General features: G+C 33.4%; 2 protein-coding genes across 2 annotated transcripts; one reads left to right on the top strand and one right to left on the bottom strand.

Moving 5' to 3' along the window:
* The first annotated feature begins 12,616 nt into the window (after positions 1 to 12,616).
* Positions 12,617 to 17,896, top strand: LOC105226309 (D-aspartate oxidase). Its single transcript, XM_011205138.4, has 5 exons — positions 12,617 to 12,966; positions 14,966 to 15,175; positions 15,662 to 15,958; positions 16,918 to 17,111; positions 17,274 to 17,896. Exons 1-5 carry the CDS (start codon positions 12,770 to 12,772, stop codon positions 17,405 to 17,407), a joined length of 1,032 nt encoding a protein of 343 aa, XP_011203440.2. The 5' UTR covers positions 12,617 to 12,769; the 3' UTR covers positions 17,408 to 17,896.
* A 923-nt stretch (positions 17,897 to 18,819) lies between these two features.
* On the bottom strand, positions 18,820 to 23,423 carry LOC105226311 (pleckstrin homology domain-containing family M member 1). The gene is made up of 8 exons (XM_049454047.1): positions 23,008 to 23,423; positions 22,749 to 22,936; positions 22,262 to 22,573; positions 21,471 to 22,184; positions 21,235 to 21,410; positions 21,000 to 21,168; positions 19,546 to 19,899; positions 18,820 to 19,452 (listed from the first exon to the last, which is right to left on the bottom strand). Exons 1-8 carry the CDS (start codon positions 23,135 to 23,137, stop codon positions 19,252 to 19,254), a joined length of 2,244 nt encoding a protein of 747 aa, XP_049310004.1. The 5' UTR covers positions 23,138 to 23,423; the 3' UTR covers positions 18,820 to 19,251.
* Positions 23,424 to 24,330: the final 907 nt, after the last annotated feature.

Raw genomic sequence — 24,330 nt, 5'->3', positions numbered from 1 at the left:
TGGCGGGAATGGGCCGCCAACCCCATGTTTTTCCCGCCGAACGACACATACGATGTGGAAGAGGCTATGAATGGCGGTATTGGTTTAGGTGGCCATCACCAGTATCAGCAGCACCAACAGCAGCAGCAGCAGCACCAACACAACGAAGCGTTGTCTGCGGAGCGCAATGTCAATTGCGGCAGCAATGACAGCGCCATCGGCAACGTCGTGCGTGCGGCGCATCAGTTTCGTGAATTCAATCAAAACCTTTACATGGCAAGACGCAAGCTGAAGCGTCTACGTCAACGGCAGTATCGGCGCTACGACGCCAGCATACGCGGCGCCAATAATGCGACGGACAGTGGCAATGCGGGCGCCAACAGTTTTATGGCGCTGCAGATGGGACCGCCGCCAACGTCGGCATCCGCGGCGTTAACGCTGCCGCTGCCGCCGGCGGTCATACGCACTTAGTTCATTTTGAACGCATTGTTGTAATATAAATTAAGTTCAATTATTGTACAATATTATAAGCAGCGTTGGTGACTTGTGACCGCGGAAAGTAGTGAATAATAAAATTATATAATATGTATGTACGTTAAGTAAATAAATTAGTGAAAATTTGTGGCAGAGGCGCAGGCAAGTTAAGCAGACAATTTTGCATATACTCGTATAAATTATTATAACTGTGAATCGATGTGAATAAGTATGTAATGAATATGCAATATTTTGACATTTTGTTTTATTATATGTTATACTTAATAAAAATTGGATTATTTTATTACACATGTGCATACATACATATGTATGTATGTACAATATGTATGTATATTTTAAGATATGGATATTTGCTTTATACAACAACAACAATAATACTTCGGTTTTAATTTAAATGTGTTGAAACAATTTTTTCTAAAACTAAAATTTCAAACGCACAGTGGTAGCGAAAAGTATGCAAAGCAAAAAAATTATGAAATAAATTTTTTACAAAATTAATATTTTTTTTTAATTAAAAATATTTTTTTTTACAAAATTGAATATAATTTAAATTTATTAAATATATTTGTTCCACATAAATCTTACCGAAAAATCTTTTTTTATAATATACCAGCTGATCAAATTTGACCCGGACTGACAAAAAATTTATTTAAATCTAAAAAATCTCCTTTCGATTCGGTTCGCGTGCACATTTTAAAATTTAAACTTTAAATGCGTCAAAATTTATTTCACCAGCTGATCCAATTTGACCCGGATTGCCAAAAAAATTTTTTAAGTACAAAAAATACGTATCGATTACGTAAATATAAAAAAAATTTCTATCGATTCGGTTTGTACCAGCTGATCAAATTTGACCCGGACTGTCAAAAAATTCATTTAAGTGCAAAAAATTCCTATCAAATAGGGTTGTCTATACATTTTAAACTTTAAATTGACCAATCCACATTATTAAAAATCATTAAATTAATTACACCAGCTGATCAAAATTGACCCGGACTGACAAAAAAGATGATACGGCTTGCGCACACAGTTTAAATGTACTAATCGGAGTCAAATTTGATTACACCATCTGATCAAAATTGAAACGGAGCGACAAAAAATTAAATGTCATACAAAACTCTGCTCGATTCGGATTGTCGGTTTGCGCGCACACTTTAAATAAACTAATTAGAGTCAATTATAGCATCTTATCAAATTTGACACGGACTGACAAAAATATTGATTATACCATCCGATCAAATTTTACCCGGACTGGCAAAAAAAATTAAATTTTCTACAAAAAAATCGTATCCAAACGGGTTGAGCACACATTAAATGGACCCATCAGTGTCAACTTTAAATATGCCGTCAGATCAAAATTGACCCAAAATGACATACAAAGAAAATGATTTTTATGCAAAAAAATTTTTATCGATGCTGATCAAATTGGACCAGATTGACAAAAACAGATATTTTAATAAAAAAAATGTATGGACTCGTTTTCAGTTTACATGGTCCGACCCGCGTCAATTTTGGTTATACCACCTGATCAAATTTGACTCGGACTGACAAAAGCAAATATTTTAATACAAAAACTTTTTTATCGATTCTGATCAAATTTGGCCCAGACTGACAAAAAAATTAATTTTTATAAAAAAAATCGTATTGATTCTGATCAAATTTGAAAGATACTGACAAAAAAATTAATTTTTGTACAAGAAAATTATAATCGGTGCTGACCAAATTTGACCCGGACTGACAAAAAAAATTAATTTTTATAAAAAAATCGTATTAGTTCTGATCAAATTTTACCCAGACTGACAAAAAATTTAATTTTTGTTCAAAAAAATTATTATCGATGCTGATCAAATTTGAACCGGATTCACAAAAAACATAATTTTTGTACAAAAAAATCTTATTGAAGTTACCCAGACTGACAAAAATAAATATTTTAATAAAAAATAATTCTTATCCATTCTGATCAAATTTGACCCGGACTGACAAAAAAATTAATTTTTGTACAAAAAAATTATTATCGATGCTGATCAAATTTGAATCGGACTCACAAAAAAATTTTTATACAAAAAATTCGTAAAGATTCGGTTTGCGCGTATAGTTTAAATGACAAATTATAATTTCATTTGAAATTTACCACAACCATTGCTTTACATGCTCTTTTGCTTCACTGCCAACGTTTATTTATAAACAATTTTAGTTTTTGGTGCTTTTAGTTCCTATTTTACTGAGGCGTAGCAAATGTATTCCCAAAAAAATGTACGAAACTTTTAAATATAAAAATATTTTATGCATAAAAATAAATACAAATAATTTTTACTAGCTTTTAAAGCAAAACTATTATGTTAAATTAATAATTATTTTATTGCTTAATATAAATTCCTACTATTATTAGCCTATATTCTATTAAATATTATTACAAAAATTATTATTAAAATTATTTTATGTTGTAATTCAACACTTTTACACACTTCATCATAAATAATCAAAATATTTTTAAACATTTTTTATGGCAATCTATGTAAATATTATATAATATTTATATAACAGCACTAGTATTTACATAACAGTAAGCAAAGAAGTAAAACAAATATGACAGCTGACCATTAACCGTTTTTTTGTGGAAGAAGAACCACTAAACAAGCGTAATTAAGTTGCCGATGGAGATTATGGTAAAAGCTATAGTATTATGATTGTACCAAAATTTTTAAACAAAAACAAAACATTAATATATATTATTGTATAAGCTCATGAGACATAATAAAATTTTGAGTGTAGAAACTCATAATAAATATTCGAAAAGCACACAAACTCTTATAAGTTGTTTAAAAAATAGCGTAAAAGTGACAGGTTGACAAAATTCAGGGGCTAGAGAGAGAGAGAGAGAGCGCGCAAGCAAGAATATGTAATGGTTTTTAGTAATGCGGGGTATACACGCGGCCAAATTTTTGTTAACACAAAATTTGTTTCTCATTTTTTTTTTAATTTTTTAATGATGCAAATATTTTTCATACAAACAGACTTCCATAAGTTAGTTAAAAGTTTCATGTTTGATTAAAAATATTTAAGAAAAAACCCCAGACGCCAAAGTAAGCAGGCACGAAAAATGGTAATTACCTATCAATGTGTGGTATAGACGCTGTCAAATTTTTTGGTAATACAAAAATGGGTTGAACTATCATACAAACAGGCTCGAAAAAAAAATTAAAAAAGGGTGTATTTTTTAATAAACAAATTTTAAATGAAACTAAGTAACCAATTTGAGAAATTTAAAAAAAAAGTTATCTTCAAAATTGAAACTAAATTACTTTGCATACTCTTCGATCGACTGAAAAAGGGTTCCACGGAGCGTCAACTTTAGTTTGGGAACAAGAAAAAATCACACGGAACTAAATCTGGTGAATAAGGTGCTTGATCGATGGTATTAATAAGTTTTTAAGCTTTAAATTCAGTCACAATCGTGACTCGATGCGATGTTGCATTATCATCGTATAAAATTCATGAATTGTTCCTAAACAATTTCGGCCGTTTTCGAGGGATGTTCTCACACAAATGCCTCAATACGACCAAATAGAACTGCTTATTGACCGTGTGTTCCTCCGAAATAAATTTATGATGCACCAAACCACGAATATCGAAGAAGACGATGAGCATCACTTTAATTTTTAAGCGTCTTTGGGTTGATTTTTTGTTTCGGCTCGTTTTTTCCCTCCATTCCTATTATTGTTGTCTTGTCCGACTCATAAACCCATGTCTCAACGGCAGTTATAATGAATGTGGGATCCGTATTCACACGATTAAGCATGTCCAAAGCGACCTGTTTATGGTACTCTTTTTGAAAAAACCTTTACCGGAACGAGTCGAGCAAAAACGCGTTTCATAAGCAAAAAATCCATCGAACGAAATCATTTGAACGAACCCGCGTCGAGCTCTCTCGCCATCTCTCTAACACTTACGTGACGATTTTCAAGCACCATATCCTTCACTTGTTTAATATTTTCATTAGCTGAAGAAGTCGTCCAGAAGGAGGCATATCTTTAATGATCTCTGGACCGTTTTTGAAGGCTTTCTACCATTCGTAGGCTTGTGTTTTTGATAAAACTGAATCGCCGTAAATCTTTCCCAAAGCAACGAATCCGTACACGAAATTTGTTTACAAATACAAAATTTGAGACCACTTCTTTGTTCGATATTTGTATCCATTGTAAAAATCGCAACGCACTACTGAGGTATACTGACTTAAGCAGCTGCTGCAAACGAACTGATTGACAGATCACACACATATTTGACAGAGTAATTAAGGACATGATATGCAAATTATAATTTCCAGGTATTTTTATGTCACAGTGCATTTTATGTGAGTTGAATTTGAAAAATCCCACCGTGTTAGATTTCAATTCAAAAATTCATATTTTTTTTTAATTTTTGTGTATACAGACGTTGAGTTTTTGAATTCGAAAAACCTCGAGGCAGGTTCAAAAATTCATTTGTTGAGGAGTTATTTATTTGCTTTGTATATAGTAAAGGTGTATTTTAACGCATAAATTCGATATTATCTTTTGGCTCACACGTAGTATATGCGTATTTATAAATGTATATCGCTTATCTCTCATAAAAATTGAAAAACAAGATTTTTATGATTTTTGTTAAAATATTTACTTTTCATGAAATTTTTTTTTAAATTTTTGTTAAAGTTTTTATGATTTTTGGTAAAAGGTTTTGACGTGAGAATCCAAAAAAGTTTACCTTTTTTTAATTTTTATCGTTTTTCTCAAAATTTTTATGATTTTTGTTACAATTTTTGTGATTTTTGTTGAAATATTTACGTTTTGACGAGAAATTTGCAAAAAAATAAAAAATAAAAAATAGTAATAAAAATAATAAAAAAATAATAACCTTATAAAAATTTTTATTGAAACTTTTTGCTACAATTTTTATTATTTTAGTTAAATTTTTTATGATTCTTTTTAAAATGTTTGTGATTTTTATTAAAATATTGACGTTTTGATGCAAGAATTATAAAACAATAATAACCATTTTTTGTAAAAGCCAATTTTACCGAAGCCTTTTGTTAAAATTTTGATTTTTATGATTTCTGTTAAATTTTTTATGAGCTTTTTTCTTAATTCTTATGATTTTTGTTAAAATATTTACCTTTGACGTGAGAATTTACAAATAATTTTTAAAAAACAAATTTTACCGAAACTTCTTGTTAAAATTTTTTATGATTTTTTTTTTAATTTTTATGTTTTTTGTTAAAATATTTACGTTTTGACGTGAGAATTAAAGAAATTTACTAATCATTTTTTATAAAAAAAAAATTTACCAAAACTTTTTGTTAAAATTGATAAGTGTTTTGATTGATTTTTTGATTTTTGTTAAATTTTTTTTTTGATTTTTTCTAAAGTTTTTATGATTTTTGTTAAAACATTTAGATATTGGCGTGAAAATTATAAATAATAGAAATAATAACTTTTTATAAAAATATTTTTATCGAAACTTTTTATAAAAAGTTTTTTGACCGATTTTTTGATTTTTGTTAATTTTTTTTTTTTGATTTTTGCTAAAATATTTCTGATTTTTGTTAAAACATTTAGTCATTTTTTATAAAAAAAAATTTTCGAAACTTTTTATAAAAATTTTTATGATTTTTGTTAATATTTTTATGATTTTTGTTGAAATGTTTTTGTTAAATTTTTTTTTTTAATATTTTTGATTTTTGTTACATTTTTTTGATTTTTACTAAAATTTTTAAGATTTCTTTAATGTTTTTTTGATTTTCCTAAAATTTTTATGGTTTTTTAAAATTTGTGATTTTTTGTGAAAATATTTACGTTTTGAAGTGAGAATTTTTGATTGCAGATTAAATTTCTTTCGATTTTAAGTCGAAATAGGTTTTCTCTCTTAAATAAAAAAAATCCATCAGTTTGGTACATTACAATATAAATTTACACTAAATTTATTAAAAAAACAAAAATTACAATATAAAAAATTCAAAGACCCAAAGTTTTAAATATTTGAAGTTTCCACATAATTTTTGAGGTTTAGTGAAATAGGTGTGCATGGAAAAGTTATAGCTCTTTTCTTTACTTACTATATCATTGATTATTTCTTTACTTACTATATCATATCACTTTTTTCTATGGGACTCAGAGTTTGGACGAAAAACGAGATAAACCGTTGTTAACTCCCGAAAATATAAGCCTCTCTTTTTCTCGAACTCATATCGTGCTAAAATATGCCTCAAACTATCTTTACTTTCATTTTCGTCAATACAACTTTCGTTTTCAATGGGTTTCATCTTATCATGATTTACTTTGCTTTCAAAAATTAGCTACACTGGTCTACAGAATCAAAGGTATAATAAGTTTTTGTGATTTTGAATTTGTGGACTTACTATTGGCACTAAAATTATTAAGAAATAGTTAAGAGAACAGCATTTCGTATCGTCACCTAAAGAGAAAAGCAACGTATCACCAAAAAAATCGAAATTGAGTTACCTACGATTCACTACAATACATATATGTAGTTATGTAGCATAATAATTTTCAGCTACAGATATAACCTATATGTAACCAATATATAACCATTTTATAACTAAAACTCAAATTTTGTTTCATTATGAGTGTTTTCTATTATATCATTTTTCCTACGCCTTTAAACTTATGAAAAGTCATGTTACGTTATTTTTCATTTTTGGTGACGATATAGTAAAATGAAAATATGAAACATAAAAAAAGTTTCTTTCCTTGCTTTTCTTATTTTCTTTCCTTCCACATTTTCTGCACTCAAATTTAATATTAACTCCAAGTCTTACGAGCATAAGTAACACCCTAAAGGATCGATTGAAATAAAAAAAAACGTGGACTAAATAACATTTTTGTATACGCTCAAAATAAAAACCCAAATGTACAAAAACAAAAACTACAACGTTTTTAGAATTACAAAAAAAAAAAAAATAATAAAAAATATAAATAAAGAAAAAAATCATAAAACAACAAAACCAATACATACAAAGGACAACAGAATTTATAACTTCAAATTTGAAACAGGTTCATTAGAGTAGAAAAGTAGAATGCGAAAATGTGCAGAAACGACGTAAAATAGATATAGAGTTATATAAAAAATATATGTATAATTAGCAGTTAGTATAAAGAAAATATTAGTGTTAACATGAAAGCACTTGAAATGGTGCGCCTGTATGTATGGGCATTTAATTACAACAAAGACATGCAGCTAAACAGAAAATTAAAAAATTAATCAAAGAAACATAAAACAAAATAATATTTAGTAATGCAAACAGGGTAAAACAACAACAAAATATGAAAATAAAAACAAAAGTAAAAAAAAAAATAAATAAATAAAAATAGAAATTTAAATACAGTGACTACTATAGAATTTTATACCGATATGTATGTATATTACCTGTAAAATAACAAATAATAAATAAAACAAGAAATCGGAAGTAGAATAAGTGTAGACAAATAATCGGGTTTAAAATGTATAATTTCAGTAAAAAAAAAACAATTTTCACTAGTTCCAAAAATCATCTAGGCATATGTAAGTGTATATAAATAGCGATCCTTTTCGAGGTTCCCTGCTTTTTTAAAGAAAAACCACAAAAAATATTTATCAATCGAAAGAACATTTTTTGACATATATTTTTAGAAAATTATCTCTTTCCAATGTTGGCCGCAGTTACGTCTCAGATGGTCTATCCGTTGAGTCCAATTTTCGGTGACTCGTTCGAGCATTTTCACTGATAACTGGCGAATGAGACGGGTGGTGTTTTTCTTAAAGGCCTGAATCCCAACGGGATTGTCTGCATAGACTTTAGACTATACATAATCCCATAGGAAAAAGTCTAACGATGTGATATCACACGATCTTGTTGATCCCAAAACTTTAAATTATCTACTCACTGAAGTGTTCTCTCAATAAACTCATTTATTGATGCGATGTGTGGAAAATATCGCCGTCTTGTTAAAACCAAATGTCGCCAAGATTGCGAGCTTCAATTTTAATCATCAAACAGTCGATTATCATGTCACGTTAACGGTTGCCATTGACGGTAACGTTGTCACCGGTGTCATTTTTGAAGAAATATGGACTGATGATTCCACGGGTCCACAAACCATACCAAACCTATGTTTTTTTTGGAAAATATGCTTGCTCTCTAATCTCTTCAGGTTGCTCTTCTTCAAGAATGCGGCAATTTTGCTTGTTTACATACCGATTGAGCTACAAATGGGCCTCATCCCTGAATAAAATTCGGCTCGAAAACGTCGGATCTTCTTGAGACTTTTCAAAAGCCCATAGAAAGAAGCAATGTCGCTTGGGAAGATCGAGCGGCTTCAGCTCTTGCACAAGCTGTATGTGTGTATGCTTTTTATTTAAGATCTCGACGAAAAACTCGTCAAGGCGTTCCACACGTCAGTCTGAGTTGCTGCGAATGGCGCCGAATCGACTCTCCACGGTCTTCGTGTACAGTATCAGCTACGGCTGCTACATTTTCTTCACTGCGTGCTGGACATGGCCTATTCGGTCGAATATAATCCAATACTGACTGCTGGGTCTCAAAATTGGTGAGGGTAATTATGTTGAAACAATACTGGACAAAAATAGCATGACAGCTTGACACAACACGTGAAAAAGCTATTGGATATGGACCTTTTTTAGATCACCCTTGGATCACAAAAATTTTCATAAAAAATTGCGCGACTATATTCTTAAAAATCAACCAAATGAACATTTATGTATGTGTGTGTATGTATGATATATTTTTAACTGTAACTATTGTTAATTAGATGAATAACTGTAATTATGTCAGTTGTGCGCTGAAAATATTAAAGAGTTGTATAGATTATATTTAATGAATTCTATAATGACAGAAAAACCGGTATGTATTAGTGCATATAAACGTATATATAATATTAAAAAATAATTAATTAATATGTATTTATTTAATAGTAAGCTGGAAGACGGAAAAATATATTGTGTAAGTGATTTAAATAAATTTAAATAAATAAACAAAACTTTAAATAGAAATAAAAATAAAAATAAAAGAACGTTCATTTCGGTTGCCTGTAGCTGTAATACCATTCACAGGTGCATTTCAATAGCACAAAAGGGTATAAATTGAATTTGGTCAGTATAATTTTTTTGGGGACTGTAACGCTGCTTTGGACAATAAAAAGTTGTCTAAACAAGGACTTGTATTTGATCGAACAGTTTGTATGGCAGCTATATTATAAAATGGTTCGATCTGAACAATTTCATCGGAGATTGTACTGAGTCCTTGGATAATATACTGATGGTACTCTATCACTTCGGACTGCGGACGAATGGCTCGACGATTCAGATCGAGTGAAAACGACACCATGAATAAGCCACCCGGCGAAGACCTGTGACGACGAATACCGATCAAATCATGGAAAACATCGTGTTAGATCGGCATGTGGCATCTCGTGACATCGCCCGGAAGATGGAAGTTAGTCACCAAACAATTTTAAACCATTTGAAGAAGGCTTGATGTTTTGGTGCCGCATGATTTGACGCAAAAAAAAAACTTCTGGACCAAATCAACGCCTGCGATATGCTGCTGAAACGGAACGAACTCGACCCATTTTTGAAGCGGATGGTGACTGGCGACGAAAAATGGATCACATACGACAATATCAAGCGAAAACGGTCGTCGTCGAAGGCCGGTAAATCGTCTCAAACAGTGTTCAAGCCGGGATTGACGGCCAGGAAGGTTTTGCTGTGTGTTTGGTGGGATTGGAAGGGAATCATCCACTATGAGCTGCTCCCATATGGCCAGACGTTTAATTCTACCATCTACTGCGAACATCTGGACCGCTTGAAGCTGGCGATAGACCAGTAACATCCAGAATTGGCCAACAGGAAGGGTGTAGTGTTCCACCAAGACAACGCCAGACCACACACTGCGTTGATGACTCATTAGAAACTACGGGAGCTCGGATGGGAGGTTTTATCAGCATCAACGGCCCTTTTTTCTTTCAAAATTACCAGCAATATCGAGCATTATAAACTATGTTGACCGACTTTTTTGATGAAATCGATGTGGATGATCTCTGTTTCCAACAAGTAGGTGCGACGCCCCATGTTTGACATATGCACATTACGTGCAAAGTTTGGCGAGTTTCAAGAAATGGCTACTAAGATCATGTGATTTAAATCCTCCGTTGCATCGGCAATATGTCGGCGATGTAGTTGAGGAAGGACCTCTTAATGCTCCTAGGAGGCGGCTTCACTTCAAGCAGGTGACTGCAGCGATAAATTTACGAAAACACCCTAGCAAAAACTGCTTGGAGAAGAGTTCATTATGCTGCTTAACTGGGCGCATACGGACCTCACTATGCAGATGTTCGATAAGAGACAGCCCATTATAGTCTGCAATGCAGTGTTCTGATATTTCTGAAACTTCCTCATCTGTGTTTCACTACATCCAGGCGCCCATATTGGTGCGCAGAGTTGAGGGCCGGCTGATCGATTGCCTTGTATGTTGCCGATAACGTTTCTTTGTCTTTTTCCCATGTGCTACCGCCTAGTAACTTGAATATTTTGTTACGGCTCTGTACATTGGCAATAATCGTGGTCGTGGCTGTCAAGTGTCACACCTAAAATCTTAGGGTTAAGACAGTCGGATTTGATCAGAATGGGAGTTTGAGCTCCTATGGACCGGACCGTGAGGTCCTGCGTTGGCCACTAGGTAGCAGTGGCGGCTCAGTGCGCGAACTTGGTGCAGTTTGCACAGCCGTAGAGGCTAAGATCGCTGTAGTGCATTGGCAGCATGAGGCCGTGTAACTCGCGGTCCCCTCCCGGTATAACTTAAGGCCTGACCAGGTCTTTAGATGGCTCCATTCATTGCATGTATTATACCTAACCGAGGTGGAGTTTGGATGGAGCCTTTCATCGCAGACGCAGCGGTTGGACTTAATGCCAGCACAAGTCAACTACCGTATGTATCGGTTAGTCTTAGCATATAGCTTCTTGACTAAAATTGACTACAACTCAAATGTAAATGGCTGAAGAAACAAAAACAAACCTCATTAAAATGATATCTTAAGAAAAGTTGTGTTACCCTGCACGCTGATACACCCTGTGTGGTTTTCGGTATGTACTAAAATTTTTCATTCCTAAATTAATAGTTGCGGAGCGCCATCTATGGAAAAAATTAAGCAACACTGAGGTTCACAAATTTGCTTAGGTTAGAAGATAGGCAGATAAATTCAACACTCGTGGTGATTTTTGAATATGGGTGCGGCACATAAATTTGATACATAAAGGGTGTTTTTTTAGAATTGTGGTTTTAAAGAAAAATTAAGACGCCTATAATATATATAATGTTATAGCTAAGAGTTTAGCTTTAAGGGATAAGGGTTTGCCATTATGTTTTAAAAATTATTTCGGGCAAGTCGTCGTATAAATTCCAGCCGAGACGACTAAGGCAGCAACAACGGCCCGAATATTCTCATACAAGGCCGCAATCGTTTCGGGCTCATCTGCGTAGACAAAAAACTTCACATTACTCCACAAAAAATAGTACAGTGTTGTTTCATCGCACGATCTTGGAGGCCACCTTACAGGTTTGCGGCGGAGACAATGCACTAAATTTACTAAATGACATTTAGCGTCGTATATTTGGAACCAAAGCTCGATCACATCAACATTCTCCAATTCCTGGTCATTCATTAATCATGACTCTATAGCGTTCCCCATTAACTGTAACATTATGACCGACTGAAATTTTGAAGAAGGATGTACCAATAGTTCCTTCTACTCAAAAAGCACATCACACAGTGGCTTTTTGAGGATTTAACGGCGTTTCAACAATCACTCGAAATTAATTATTATCAAAGTCGGGTTAGGTGGCCATCTCGTTTTGGGACCATACACGCTAACAGCTGTTAAAAAAATCAAAAACACCAAACCGACCAAAAAAAATACTGCTTCACAAAAAGCGACACGTCTAAAAAAACACCCTTTATATAAATTTTAATCATGAATTGTACCAAATTGCAATTGAAGCAATAACTTTACCTCAAATAGCCAGCTGATAAGCCGGGGGGTTTGTTTAGCAGTACAAAATACTCAAACAGTAATTATCTCAACACATGCCCAGTCTTAAAGATTACAAGTCCACAGATGTCAATATACTTGCTAAATTAATTGCCGATTATATAGCGCCTATCAGTTAATAACAAAAACCTGATAATTTAGTACTTCGGACATTGTCGTTAAGTGCACAACTGAGACAAGTTAAAGCAGCTGTTCGGAAATGCGTATCGCGGTTATTGGTGGCGGCGTAAACGGCATCTGTTCAGCCGTGCAGATCTTGGAGTATTTGAAATCCATCGGCGCACCCGTGGAAGTAACAGTGCTCTCTGAGGCTTTCTCGCCGAATACTACCGGCGATGGCTCAGCTGGTCTGTGGGGCCCTTTTCTGCTGGGCGGCACGCCCACAGCGCGAGTGCAGTGAGTTAAGAAATATTAATTGAAACAGCAAAATAAGATGTATATAAGTAATTTATGAACTCACATACCTATATATTTGAATACTACTGTAGTACAAATGCAGCAGATAAGACACTTTGTAGATACTCGAGACAACTAATTGTATGCATTGGCCGATCTGATAAGGAGAAATTATATAAAATTTAAATACTAAAGATAAAGAAAATATTTCTTAAATCGATAACTCTACCTCTCTCTCTATTGGGAGAGCCCTTCCCCATCGAGACTAAGCAGATAAATGCGTGATGCCATATGGCGATTCGAACAACACTCTAACAAGTGCCAAAGTTTTAACCGAAAAAGGAATCAAAAACATATTATTTTTCTCAAAAGAAATATGAAACTGAAACTACCTTTAAGGGTTTAGATAAGTTTGGTTACAACTGTATGTTACTATTTCGTTCCTCCAACTCTCCGAGACCAGTTTTAGGGTTGTGGCATACCTATTTGCTTCAAAATAGAACTTAATCTTAACATTTAACTCTTCATCGTCATTAAAATTTGTTCGAGCAAGTATTTTCTGGGGGACTGGAATAGATAACAATCATGCGGATCGGATCTGAGAAATATGGTGTTGTAAAAGACATAGTTGTTTCAAAAACTACAGGGCGATTACCTTTTTTTTGTCGCCGTTAAAGTTCTTTCCAGCCAGTATTTAGTTGAAGGTTGAGAGTAGAAAAAATTGGTAGGGATCCAGAGTATTCGGTGGATGCGAAAAAAATTCGAAATCCAACTCATGCAATTTTGATGGACAACAAACGGATTGTACGCTGGCCCCACTTAGCACAAAGTTTTCATATATCCAGAATTCTTAAGAATACACTGAACTCATTTCTTTTCATAACCTAAAATTTCAACTATCTCAATCAACTTCTTTTTACTTTTATCCAAAGTAGTTTTGTGGACTTTTTTCATGTTTACGTTCGTAAGAGCCTTTTTCAGACGTCCGTTACGATCCATAAGTCCAATAGTACTCGGTGCGCATAGGAGTTTTCTCGTATATAGAAAACTAGTTACGAATTCTTTGCTGCGTCTGGAGCTCATCAAGCCACATAAATTTCTCCAAAGTTCAACCTTGCAACCGGAAAACTTTCTAGTTGGCTTCTATGGACTTCTCTGGAATCTTGGCTCGGCTGTCTTATATTTTTTAAAACCCATTATACCTTTTCAGACGGCAGTGATATTTGGATCATATTTTATCTAACGCGCCTTTCAATAGGGACGCTTCAAAAGTAGACCGATAGGGACAGCAAATGACACCATATCTTCCCGCTCTTTTTACATTAAGGTTTGCGATTTCGTCATGGAAAGATATACGATCCATCGTCGTAATTATTAAAATTTACTACCGAAACTCGGAGTCAGTGGTCTCAACTTTAAGAGTTGCTGTTAAGATGGGCATAATCGAACTGTCAGGTCAACAATTGAGCGTCTAGTGGAAAAATTTAAATTCACAGGCACAGTACAAAATGTTCCGTGCCAGTGAAACAAAGAAGTGCCCGTAGTGTCGAGAACATTATTGCCGCTGGCCCATCAATTGAGGAAGACCCAAATTAGTCTCCCACACGTCGTTCTCAAGCTTTGGGCATCTCTCTGACATCGTTGTGGCGAATTTTGCGAAAAGATCTTGGCTTACATCCTTACAAGATTAAATTGACGCGAGAACTGAGCCGCTTTACCACCAGAATCGTCGTATGTTCGAGAATTGGGCTAAGCAACAAGTTGAAAATGATCCGGATTTTCAAAGAAAAATCATCGTCAGCCATGAGAGTCGTTTCTCACTGAATGGTTTCGTCAATAAGCAAAATATGCGTTATTCGTCAGGCAGCAATCCACACGTACTCCATGAGTCACCATTGTATTCCGAAAAAATTACGGTTATTGAAAATTATTCCTTATCTACTATGACCCTTTGAAGTACCTTTTTACGCTAAATACACCTTCTTCTTCTCAATTTCAGTCGCTGGTCAAAACACATGCACGACTTTCTCGAGCAAATCTGGTTGTCTGAAGATGCTGGTGAGGCAGGTGTCTGCCTTATACCATGCCTAAGGGTAACAACAACTAAAATGGAAAATGATGTTTTCTGGAAGGATATTGTTTATGGTTGTCGTCAACTTACACAGAACCAATTGGATGCGCTTAATATAGGGAGAACAAAGAAATTTACGTAAGTACAGTTAAAGGTCGTAAGGCGGAGATCGGGGAGGGCTTAATCGAAATTATGCAAAACATATAAAAGTAAAGTTTGAGGTAGGAGGTCATTGAGTGGGGTTTAATGCAGACCTCTAGAGTTAACTCAGCAAAATTATCTGCAAAAAGACTTCCGTCTCATGAGGAAATTCATTGTATAGGACAAATACATATATACCTCTAATAAGACGGGACTAAGTCTGTATAAGTCGGCATGTAAACTACGACAGTAACTAGAACGCAGTTCTACGAAGTTTGCTCTGGTTACGCGAGGCAAGTCGTGTTCTAAGTAACGAGTTAGCTCATAGGACATCTTTTACTGGTATAAAGCTGATGGAAGTGTTGATGGTATCTCTGCAAAGATCTCGAGTATGTGTTTTTGAACACTCCCGTACTTTTTAATTATAAAAATTAATTTGTTAATATATTACGTAAGGGACCACTGATTTCTAACTTCTTCCAGCGAAGGCATGCACTTCATTACATACACCTCTGAGCCGATTAAGCTGCTTCCTTACTTAATGAAGCGCTTCGAAGCGAATGGTGGCAAAATTGTGCAGCAAAAGATCGCCAATTTGGAGGATTTCATAACAAACTCCGATTACGATGCCATTATTAACTGCACGGGTCTCGGTTCGCGTGAGTGCGTAAGAGATAACGGCATGTTTCCGATACGTGGACAAGTTTCGCGCGTGAAAGCAAATTGGCTGTATTGTGCGCTGCTGGATGAGAGCGACGATGGCAATTATATAATACCAAAGTGAGTAGAAAAGGAATTTTGTTACTACTAATAACCAAAAATATGCAGGAAAGAATTAACCTCAAAATTTAACAAATTTTTTGGAAATAAAAATATTCACGGGTTAAGTGAAATTTAAATAAAATAATAAACTGATAAATCTCAAACAAAAATTTAAAATATTGAAACTAAAAATAATAAAATTAACCTCGAAACTAAATTTATAATATTTAAATGGAAAAACATAACCTCAAATAAAAGATTTTTTTTATTAAAATTTTGAAATTAAAAATGATAAAAGCAACTCAAACATATTATTTTCAGGACCAAATTTAAAGTAATGAAATTGTACACAATAACCACAAAAACCTCACAATCAAATTTCAAATTTAATAAACTTAACCTCAAAATCTAAAATAATGAAATTAAATATGAGATAAACAACCTCAAAACAAATTATTTTCAAGACTAAATTTGAAATAATAAAATTATATAAAATTAACTTCAAAACTAAATTTCAAATTTAATAAACCTAACCTCAAAATTGAAAATAGTGAAGTAAAAACTATAAAATCTGCCTTGAAACAAACAAAATATCTTCAAGACTAAATTCAGAATAGTGAAATTAGATTCACTAACTTCAAAAACCTCACAATTAAATTTTAAATTTCATTAACCTATCCTAAAAATTTAAAATTTTGAAATTAAAATTAATTAAATCCACCTTCAAACAATATATCCTCAAAACTAAATTTAAAATAATGAATTTGTTACAATAACCTCAAAAACCTATTCAATTAAATTTCAAATTTAATAAACTTAACCTCAAAATTTAAAATTTTGAAATTAAAAGCAAAGGCGCAAGTTCAAAACAAGTCATAAATTAGCTGCTAAACTAAATTCAAAATAAATTATTTTCGAAACTAAATTTCAAATCACTAGTTTCGATAAAACTAACCTCAAACCTACATATATTACAGTTGCGATACCGTCGTTTTGGGTGGCACTCATCAAGAGAACGACAACAACACAAAAGTATGTTCGAATGACAAGGCATTCATTGTTAATGGCTGTCGTAAAATTTTGCCTGGCCTGGAGCATGCGCAACATCTATACGATTGGGTGGGGCTACGACCCGGACGCGAAGCGCTGCGTTTGGAGGCAGAGAAAGGAGGTAAATGCATTACAATTTAGGATTTTTTTTTATTTTTAATTTTTATATTTTTTAATTTTAATATTTTTTAATTTTTATATTTTTTAGTTTCCATTTTCTATTTTTTTATTTTTTTATTTAAATTTTTTACATTTTTTGTCTTCTTCTTTACTGCATTAAAAGGCAAAAAAATCGTCATACACAACTATGGGCACGGCGGCAGCGGCGTCACCTTGGCTTGGGGCTGCGCTGAAGACGTGCTGCAGCTGCTGAAAAACGAATTGCAGGCGCGCCAGCCAGTAAAATCGAAATTGTGAAAAATAATTATGGCAAAATAATGTGGGAATTGAAGCTTTATTTGTAAATATCGACATGTGTAGCCTTTATTATTGTTTAATAAATTTATAAATTTGTAAGTTATGCGATATTAACTGGTTATAACGAACAACTTGCAAGTCAGAAAAGACGAAATTTTGTATATTTTTTAAGTGGCAAATAACCTCAAAAATAGTTTTCAAATTTAGTAAATTTCAATAAACCTAACCTCAAAATTTGTTATAGCGAAATTAGAAATGATGAAAGCAAGTTCAAAACAAATTATTTTCAAGACAACGAGTGAATCAAAAATGATGAAACTACATACAATAACCTCAAAAACTTCCAAGCTAAATTTAAAATATAATAAACCTAACCTCAAAATTTTAAAATATTTAAATTAAAAATAATAAACAAGCTCAAAATTTTAAAATAAAAATCAAAAAATAGTGGCAAATTCTTTAATAAAATCATAAAAAATGCACATTTAGAAAATTTAATAATTGGCGATAAATTTTGAAAAATTTTAGATTTCCTTGATCCCGAGATGAGCTACTGAAGCACCTCCGACAAAAGTTGTCTGCCGATTAGGAAGATTTTTTTTTGCATAAATTTGACTCAAATCAAAAGATATTATTACCAGATATAAATAAATATTATTACTAGAGCTGAAGTAACTGGAACGGATCCGGATTTTTATCCGTTCAAGGACTGCCAACTCGGCGCCATTCCTCAAAATTGCTTCAGCAATGTTTTATTTTCAAAAACCTTACAGGGTTGGTCCGAAAAGTAATAGGATGGAGTCGATTTTCAAGCATTGAAGGCGTCGCGGTAGCCTTGAGAGACGAAGTGCATGCTGCTAGGCTCCACTTTCAACGGCCTTTTCAGGCAAGGAAACAGTCGCGGCTTGAAGAAAATCAGTTCCATTTCTTTCCGGACAAACCGTTCCAACCACTGTACACATTACTCGATCATTACTTGACAAATATAGCTAAGAAAGTCGTATAAAAATTCGTTCGTCCGAGACGGTTCGATTCCCATTCACAGTAACGTGTCAGTCTTGATCATCATGAAAGAAGTACGGTCCAATGAAGCCGCCGGCCCATAAACCGCACCAAACCGTATTTTTTTCGGGATGCAATGGTGACTCATGGAGTACGTGTGGATTGCTGCCAGACGTATAATGCATATTTAGCTTATTCAGGACACCATTCAGTCTACTTTCGTAGCGTCCCTATTAAAACCCCCGCTTATGTGCCGTATCTACTTAAAATTTTTAGAGAATATTCTCAAATATCTGTACATACGATTATATGCAAAATATATTTATATATAATATTTTTTTTATTCATAAGTGGATATAACCGCTTAATACTATATAAAGTGATTGCTTCAGAGCAACAAAAAGCGTGCGTTTGTAGCAAAACCTTTAATGGATATTTTCTACACTTTACATATAAGTATATTTCCTTTATCAAATTATACTATACATACTTGTATATATAGCTATAAACATACATACTCTTAAATATAATTGAGTAAACTTCGTAGCGGGGTGTAAATTCTTCAGCAGTAATTAATATGGCTGACTTACAGCAGCTAAAAATAATGTAATATATAATTAATAATTATAATTAAGCTAATTAGTTAGCATATATGTATATATAAACTTTATATTTAAATACTTTAATATGAGCTTAGTGTAAGAGATGTGTAGGCCTGCTTTACTATGTCTATACACCTATAGCATATACTCATATACTTGTAATTGCAATTTTAGACACATACATACTTATAACTATATAACTTCTTATATACTTGAAATATTATAGAACATATAATAAATCTAAAGCGTTTCCGGCACTTCTCCCACTTCTTCCACGTTTACAGCGATTTGAGTTGTTGAAGCAGACAAATCCTCTACATTTCCTGCAAAATTTGCCTCTTCTAAATCCAACTCTTCCCTTTTACGCCGGCGTTCGCATTTTGGGCATGGCTGTTGATCGTTGAGACATTGTGCGTGAAAGACGGCGCCACAAATTTCGCACTGCAAAAGAAATTTAGAAAATTCATTTAATACAATTCTACCTAAAATTGCAAATTACAACTGCAGATAGCTATACTCGGCATAACAACTCACCCTGTATGTTGTTTCAATGTGAAATGGATACAACACGCGAGAACTCTTGCAAATTTCACATATGAAACCTTTGACGCTGCACAACGGACACTTCAACACATGTGCCTCACCGATTTTGTATGCCTTCTGGAGCTGTTGATAGAGTGTGCCACGCAATATTAAATGCAAATCGCTTACGGAATATAAATGTATGTGCTCGTATAGATATTCGCGTCCATAGAATTGCAATTGCAGTAGTTGTATACTTTTCGGCTCACAGGTGTATAGGTAGGCGCGTAGAAAATTCAAACGTATGCGCAAGGATTGCAGGTCGGCCATGGCATCGGAGGCGTTATAAATTTCCGGGTTCAAGAGCTGCAAATAGTTATAGAAAAAAAAGAAAGAAAAAATATTGAAAAAATATACAAAAAAAAAAATTTAAAAAATAAAAAAAAAATATTGAAAAAATAAAAAAAAATTGAAAAAATATAAAAAAATATAAAAAAAAATATAAAAAAAATATAAAAAAAAATATAAAAAAATATATAAAAAAAAATATAAAAAAAGATATATAAAAAGATATATAAAAAAATATATAAAAAAATATATAAAAAAAATATAAAAAAAATATAAAAAAAAAATATAAAAAAAAATATAAAAAAAAATATAAAAAAAATATTAAAAAAAATATAAAAAAATATAAAAAAAATAAAAAATATTGAAAAAATATACAAAAAAAATATTGAAAAAATAAAAAAAATATTGAAAAAAAATATTGAAAAAATAAGAAAAAAATATTGAAAAAAAAAAAATATTGAAAAGATATGAAGAAAAATGTAAAAAATTCGGCTGCACCGAAGCTATAATAGCCTTCATAGGCTCAAGTTTTCTTTCAAGAACTTAATTTTGCCGATGTTGTTGTTGTTGTAGCGGTTATCTAGTCCCGATTGGGTGCTAAGGTTCGGGTTGATTGTCATCGAATTCATCTAACGGTAGGCCGAAAAAAAATGCTGTTTAGATTTAGTCGGTGAATTTTGGAAGAAGGGTGTTAGATGAGTGGAGTTCGCTGAATATATAAAGAGATAGTTAGAGTCATGCCTGGACTCATTGCTCGCTGTACATATACTTCGTATGCCGCAGGCGGCTCTGGATAAGTAGGAGTTTAATCTATTACAGTATCCAAAACGACGTAGGGGTCAACGTAGCTGCTCAAGGCAACTGAAGCTCTTCGTCTCTTTGAGTGGTGGTTTAACTCCAAGTGCACCATTCGTTGAGAGGGAGTCGGTGGTGTTTATTTATTTATTTATTTACGTCTGAAGCCTCTTCATCTATATAGCCGAAACGGACCCGGATTTTTTATCCAGTCAAGGACTGTCAACTCGGTAGAATTATGCGATTACAACACAACAACATCGTATGAATCCTGTATAGGATATAAAAAAACATAAAAAAGTGTATAACAGATAGTTTCTTACTTCCAAATCAATAACCGGCTGATTACGGAACTCGGTTAAGAAAACTGCAGCGCGCTTCGATACCGCATACTTTCGAAAGTCCCAATTGTAAATGATTTTTGCTGGTATCATCAACTGCTCCATATCCATGCAGTTATCACAAAAGTAATTGCCACTGAATCCACAAACTCTGCAAAAATTAAGAGCCAAGCCATTAAGATATATTTATAAGGCAGATTTTGTTATAGAAACGCACTGAAAGTTCGTGTAACCAATACCCAGAGGATGTTGGCATGATTTGCAGAGAAATCCTTGAGCATCCAAACCGGGTTGCCGCGCCAGCTTGTACATCTGCTCCAGCATTTCTTGTATTTCGCTAACATTCATGCGGTCTAGCTTAGAATTAGGCACCACTTCGAAGTCCAAGGTCAACTAAAAATCAAATTAAGAACTAATAAGAGACAATATGCGCATAACTAATGCTAAACTTACGCGACTATCATTTGAATCGCTGCCATTGTTCTCACCCTCCTGCTCCGTTGCTACCTCACCATCCGTATGAGTCACACACGTGCGCTCTACAGTCAAAGCATTATTTTTTATTTGTATCTGTAGCTTCTCGCGTTCATGTTTGCCAAGCAAAGTATTGTAGCTGAGCGTACTGGCATTACTTGAAGCACGTCTATATAAGGGCCGCTCCAAGGTAGGTGTGGTCAATTCGGACACAGAAGATTCATCGCCCGACCACGATGTGTGCATTAAATTCTGTAACGAGTTACCAGGCGTTGTGGGCGTTGTTGGCTCCGTTTTATAGCCTGCTTCTCCGGTTATGTAGTCACGTATGCGCGCTTCCGCAAGTTCCTTAGACTTTTTGCGTTTCTTCTTTGATTTGTGGCCTTTTAATGCATAGTCATTATCTTCTTGCGCATTTTTGTCGCCTGTTTGACTTTGGTTAGCGGCTTCTTCTGTACTTTCTTCGCTTATCATTTGCATTTCATCGACTGCTTTTAACAGTAAATCGACACTTTCCCGCTGTGCGGCGATTTCTGCAGCGTTCGGCGATTGTAAAATGGGTAAATTCTCAATTTTTTGCGAAAAAGCTTCACTCGTGCTTATCGGACGTGGCGTTGGCAACATTACAACGGCTTCAGCTACCTCAGCATCTTCAACACCAAGTGTGTCGGCGATATCTACGCCACTGCTTATCTGCAATATGAATAAAAATAAATAATTTTATTAAATATAAATACATATAATATTAATTAAATGATGATTCACACTACCGGACATGATTTCAACGGTGGTGTCCATAGCCCAGACAATTGCAACGCATAATCGGGCCAATAGTTGAGCAAACTAGAATTCACTGGCAGATTAAATTGTACAATTGCTTCGATGCCTTCCATGGTCTTCGCAGCCATTTCTAGACCATCACTATCCTTGAGCAATGCAAACTTTTTATAATATGGACTTAGCGATGAATTGCCTTTGCGCATGCTATTTAAGTAAGCGGAAAAAAGAGATTCGTTAAGTGAAAGGCGTATCCAAGCGCGACACTGACCAATTTCGCTAGTTATTTGTGAAAGCGTTTGCACCTAGAAAAATGTATAAAGAAAAAACACAATAAATTTGTTTCCTTTTCAAAAGAAGAAAAAATAAATAAAAATAATAAATCTTCAAAATTAGAAGAAAAAAATTAAAATAATAAATTTTCAAAATGAGAAGAAAATAATTAAAATAATCAACCCTAATCATACAAACTATTTTTACCTGCTCAATAACCTGTTTGTGCATAAATATCATTAAAGGTGCCCAAAAACTGGGCTCTGGCCGTCGTTCTTCATCTCCTGCTATCACATTTATCGTATTCCAAAGTAATGAATCCTTAAGGCCATGCAGGAAAATTGCTTCTAAGGTTGTGCATAGCGTGCTGGTGGATTCGCATACCTCCAAACTTTCTGCAGTGCGTAGATAAGGAATGTATAATACAATAAATGCATGTAAATATTAAACAGAAAAAGGCACTTACCGCACCCCCGCTGCTGCACTTCATATTGTATTTCACGTGAATTTTCTACGAGCGTATTTATAAGCGCCTCTTTAATAGCATTTTCGCGTTTGCTAGAAAATTTGCTAAAACTGTTGAATAAAGAACTCATTGTGTAGCAGGTATATATGCTTTATTACGAGGTCAAATTGTTTTCTTTTAACACCAGCTCAAGTGCGCACTTTCGTTGTCGTCCTGCCACTACTCATTCCTTTCGGATATTATGCCAGCAAACATGTTTTATTTTGCGACACAATTGATAAGCACGCAATTACAAAATTTATTTTTGTATATACTGCTTTATTTATCACTGATGTTTACTTGCTTTTTGTATTGTTTTGCAAAATGTATGAATTGTGATATCACTGCACTTTTCGAAGTCAATTGTTTTGCTTATCGAATGGTATCGATAAATTTCAGAAGGTTAAACAGCTGTTTAATTTATATCCACGGTTGCATTTAAGTAACACTTTCTGTGGAAAGGCATTAAACATTTAGTACTTCTTTCTCATTACCGAAAGAAGTAGTCTTGGTTATGTTAACCAGAACTTAACTGAAATATTGTATTGGAATAAATTATGTCAATTAGATTTACGTAGATATCAATTAATCCTTTCTAATACAGAAACAAAAAAGATAGAAACTAAAATAAACAACAAATACAGAAAGGATCATAACTTCTCAAAGAAAAAATAGATTTTTTATAAAAGTTTTATTTTTTCGATCATTGCTCGTCAAAATATTGTATATCTGAGAAGGTCGTGTATATTTTTTGATTAATTCAGTACTTTCGTTTGATTTTTCCAAGCCGAGTCTCGAGAGAAAGAATTTAAAGTTCGGCGTGCTATATAATGTACCGTTTTCTGAATGTCTAGTTAGCAACAATCTGTCAGTTAAGACCTGGTTAATTTAACCAAAACTCCATATTTCGGTAAAGAACCTTTTTATAGTAGAGTGCGAGCACGACAGAATGTCAGTTTTCTTTGAAAAGTAGGGAATCTCGTTTTAGTAGCAAAATTACTCGAAAATTGTGTTCATCGTATACGTTCCTGCAAAAGCAGTCGTGTAGGTCAGAAATCATATCCCACCTTATTGGCAAACTCTATACATTGAAAAAATATAGAATCCTTTACTTGCCTTATATACTTTTAGGCGTCGATCTTCAGAATCGATCGATCTCAGAAATTGTTTCTGCATAAAATAAACACAACTTTTTAATTTGTTTGAACATATTTTAAATATATATATATATTTTTTTTTTTATTTCATAATTCACCTTTAATATATCTCATATATTGTATGTAT

Source organism: Bactrocera dorsalis, chromosome 3, assembly GCF_023373825.1.
Source record: "Bactrocera dorsalis isolate Fly_Bdor chromosome 3, ASM2337382v1, whole genome shotgun sequence".
NCBI lineage: Eukaryota > Metazoa > Arthropoda > Insecta > Diptera > Tephritidae > Bactrocera > Bactrocera dorsalis.
Note: the sequence above shows the minus strand (reverse complement) of the source record. Positions and strands in the feature narration are given on the sequence as shown.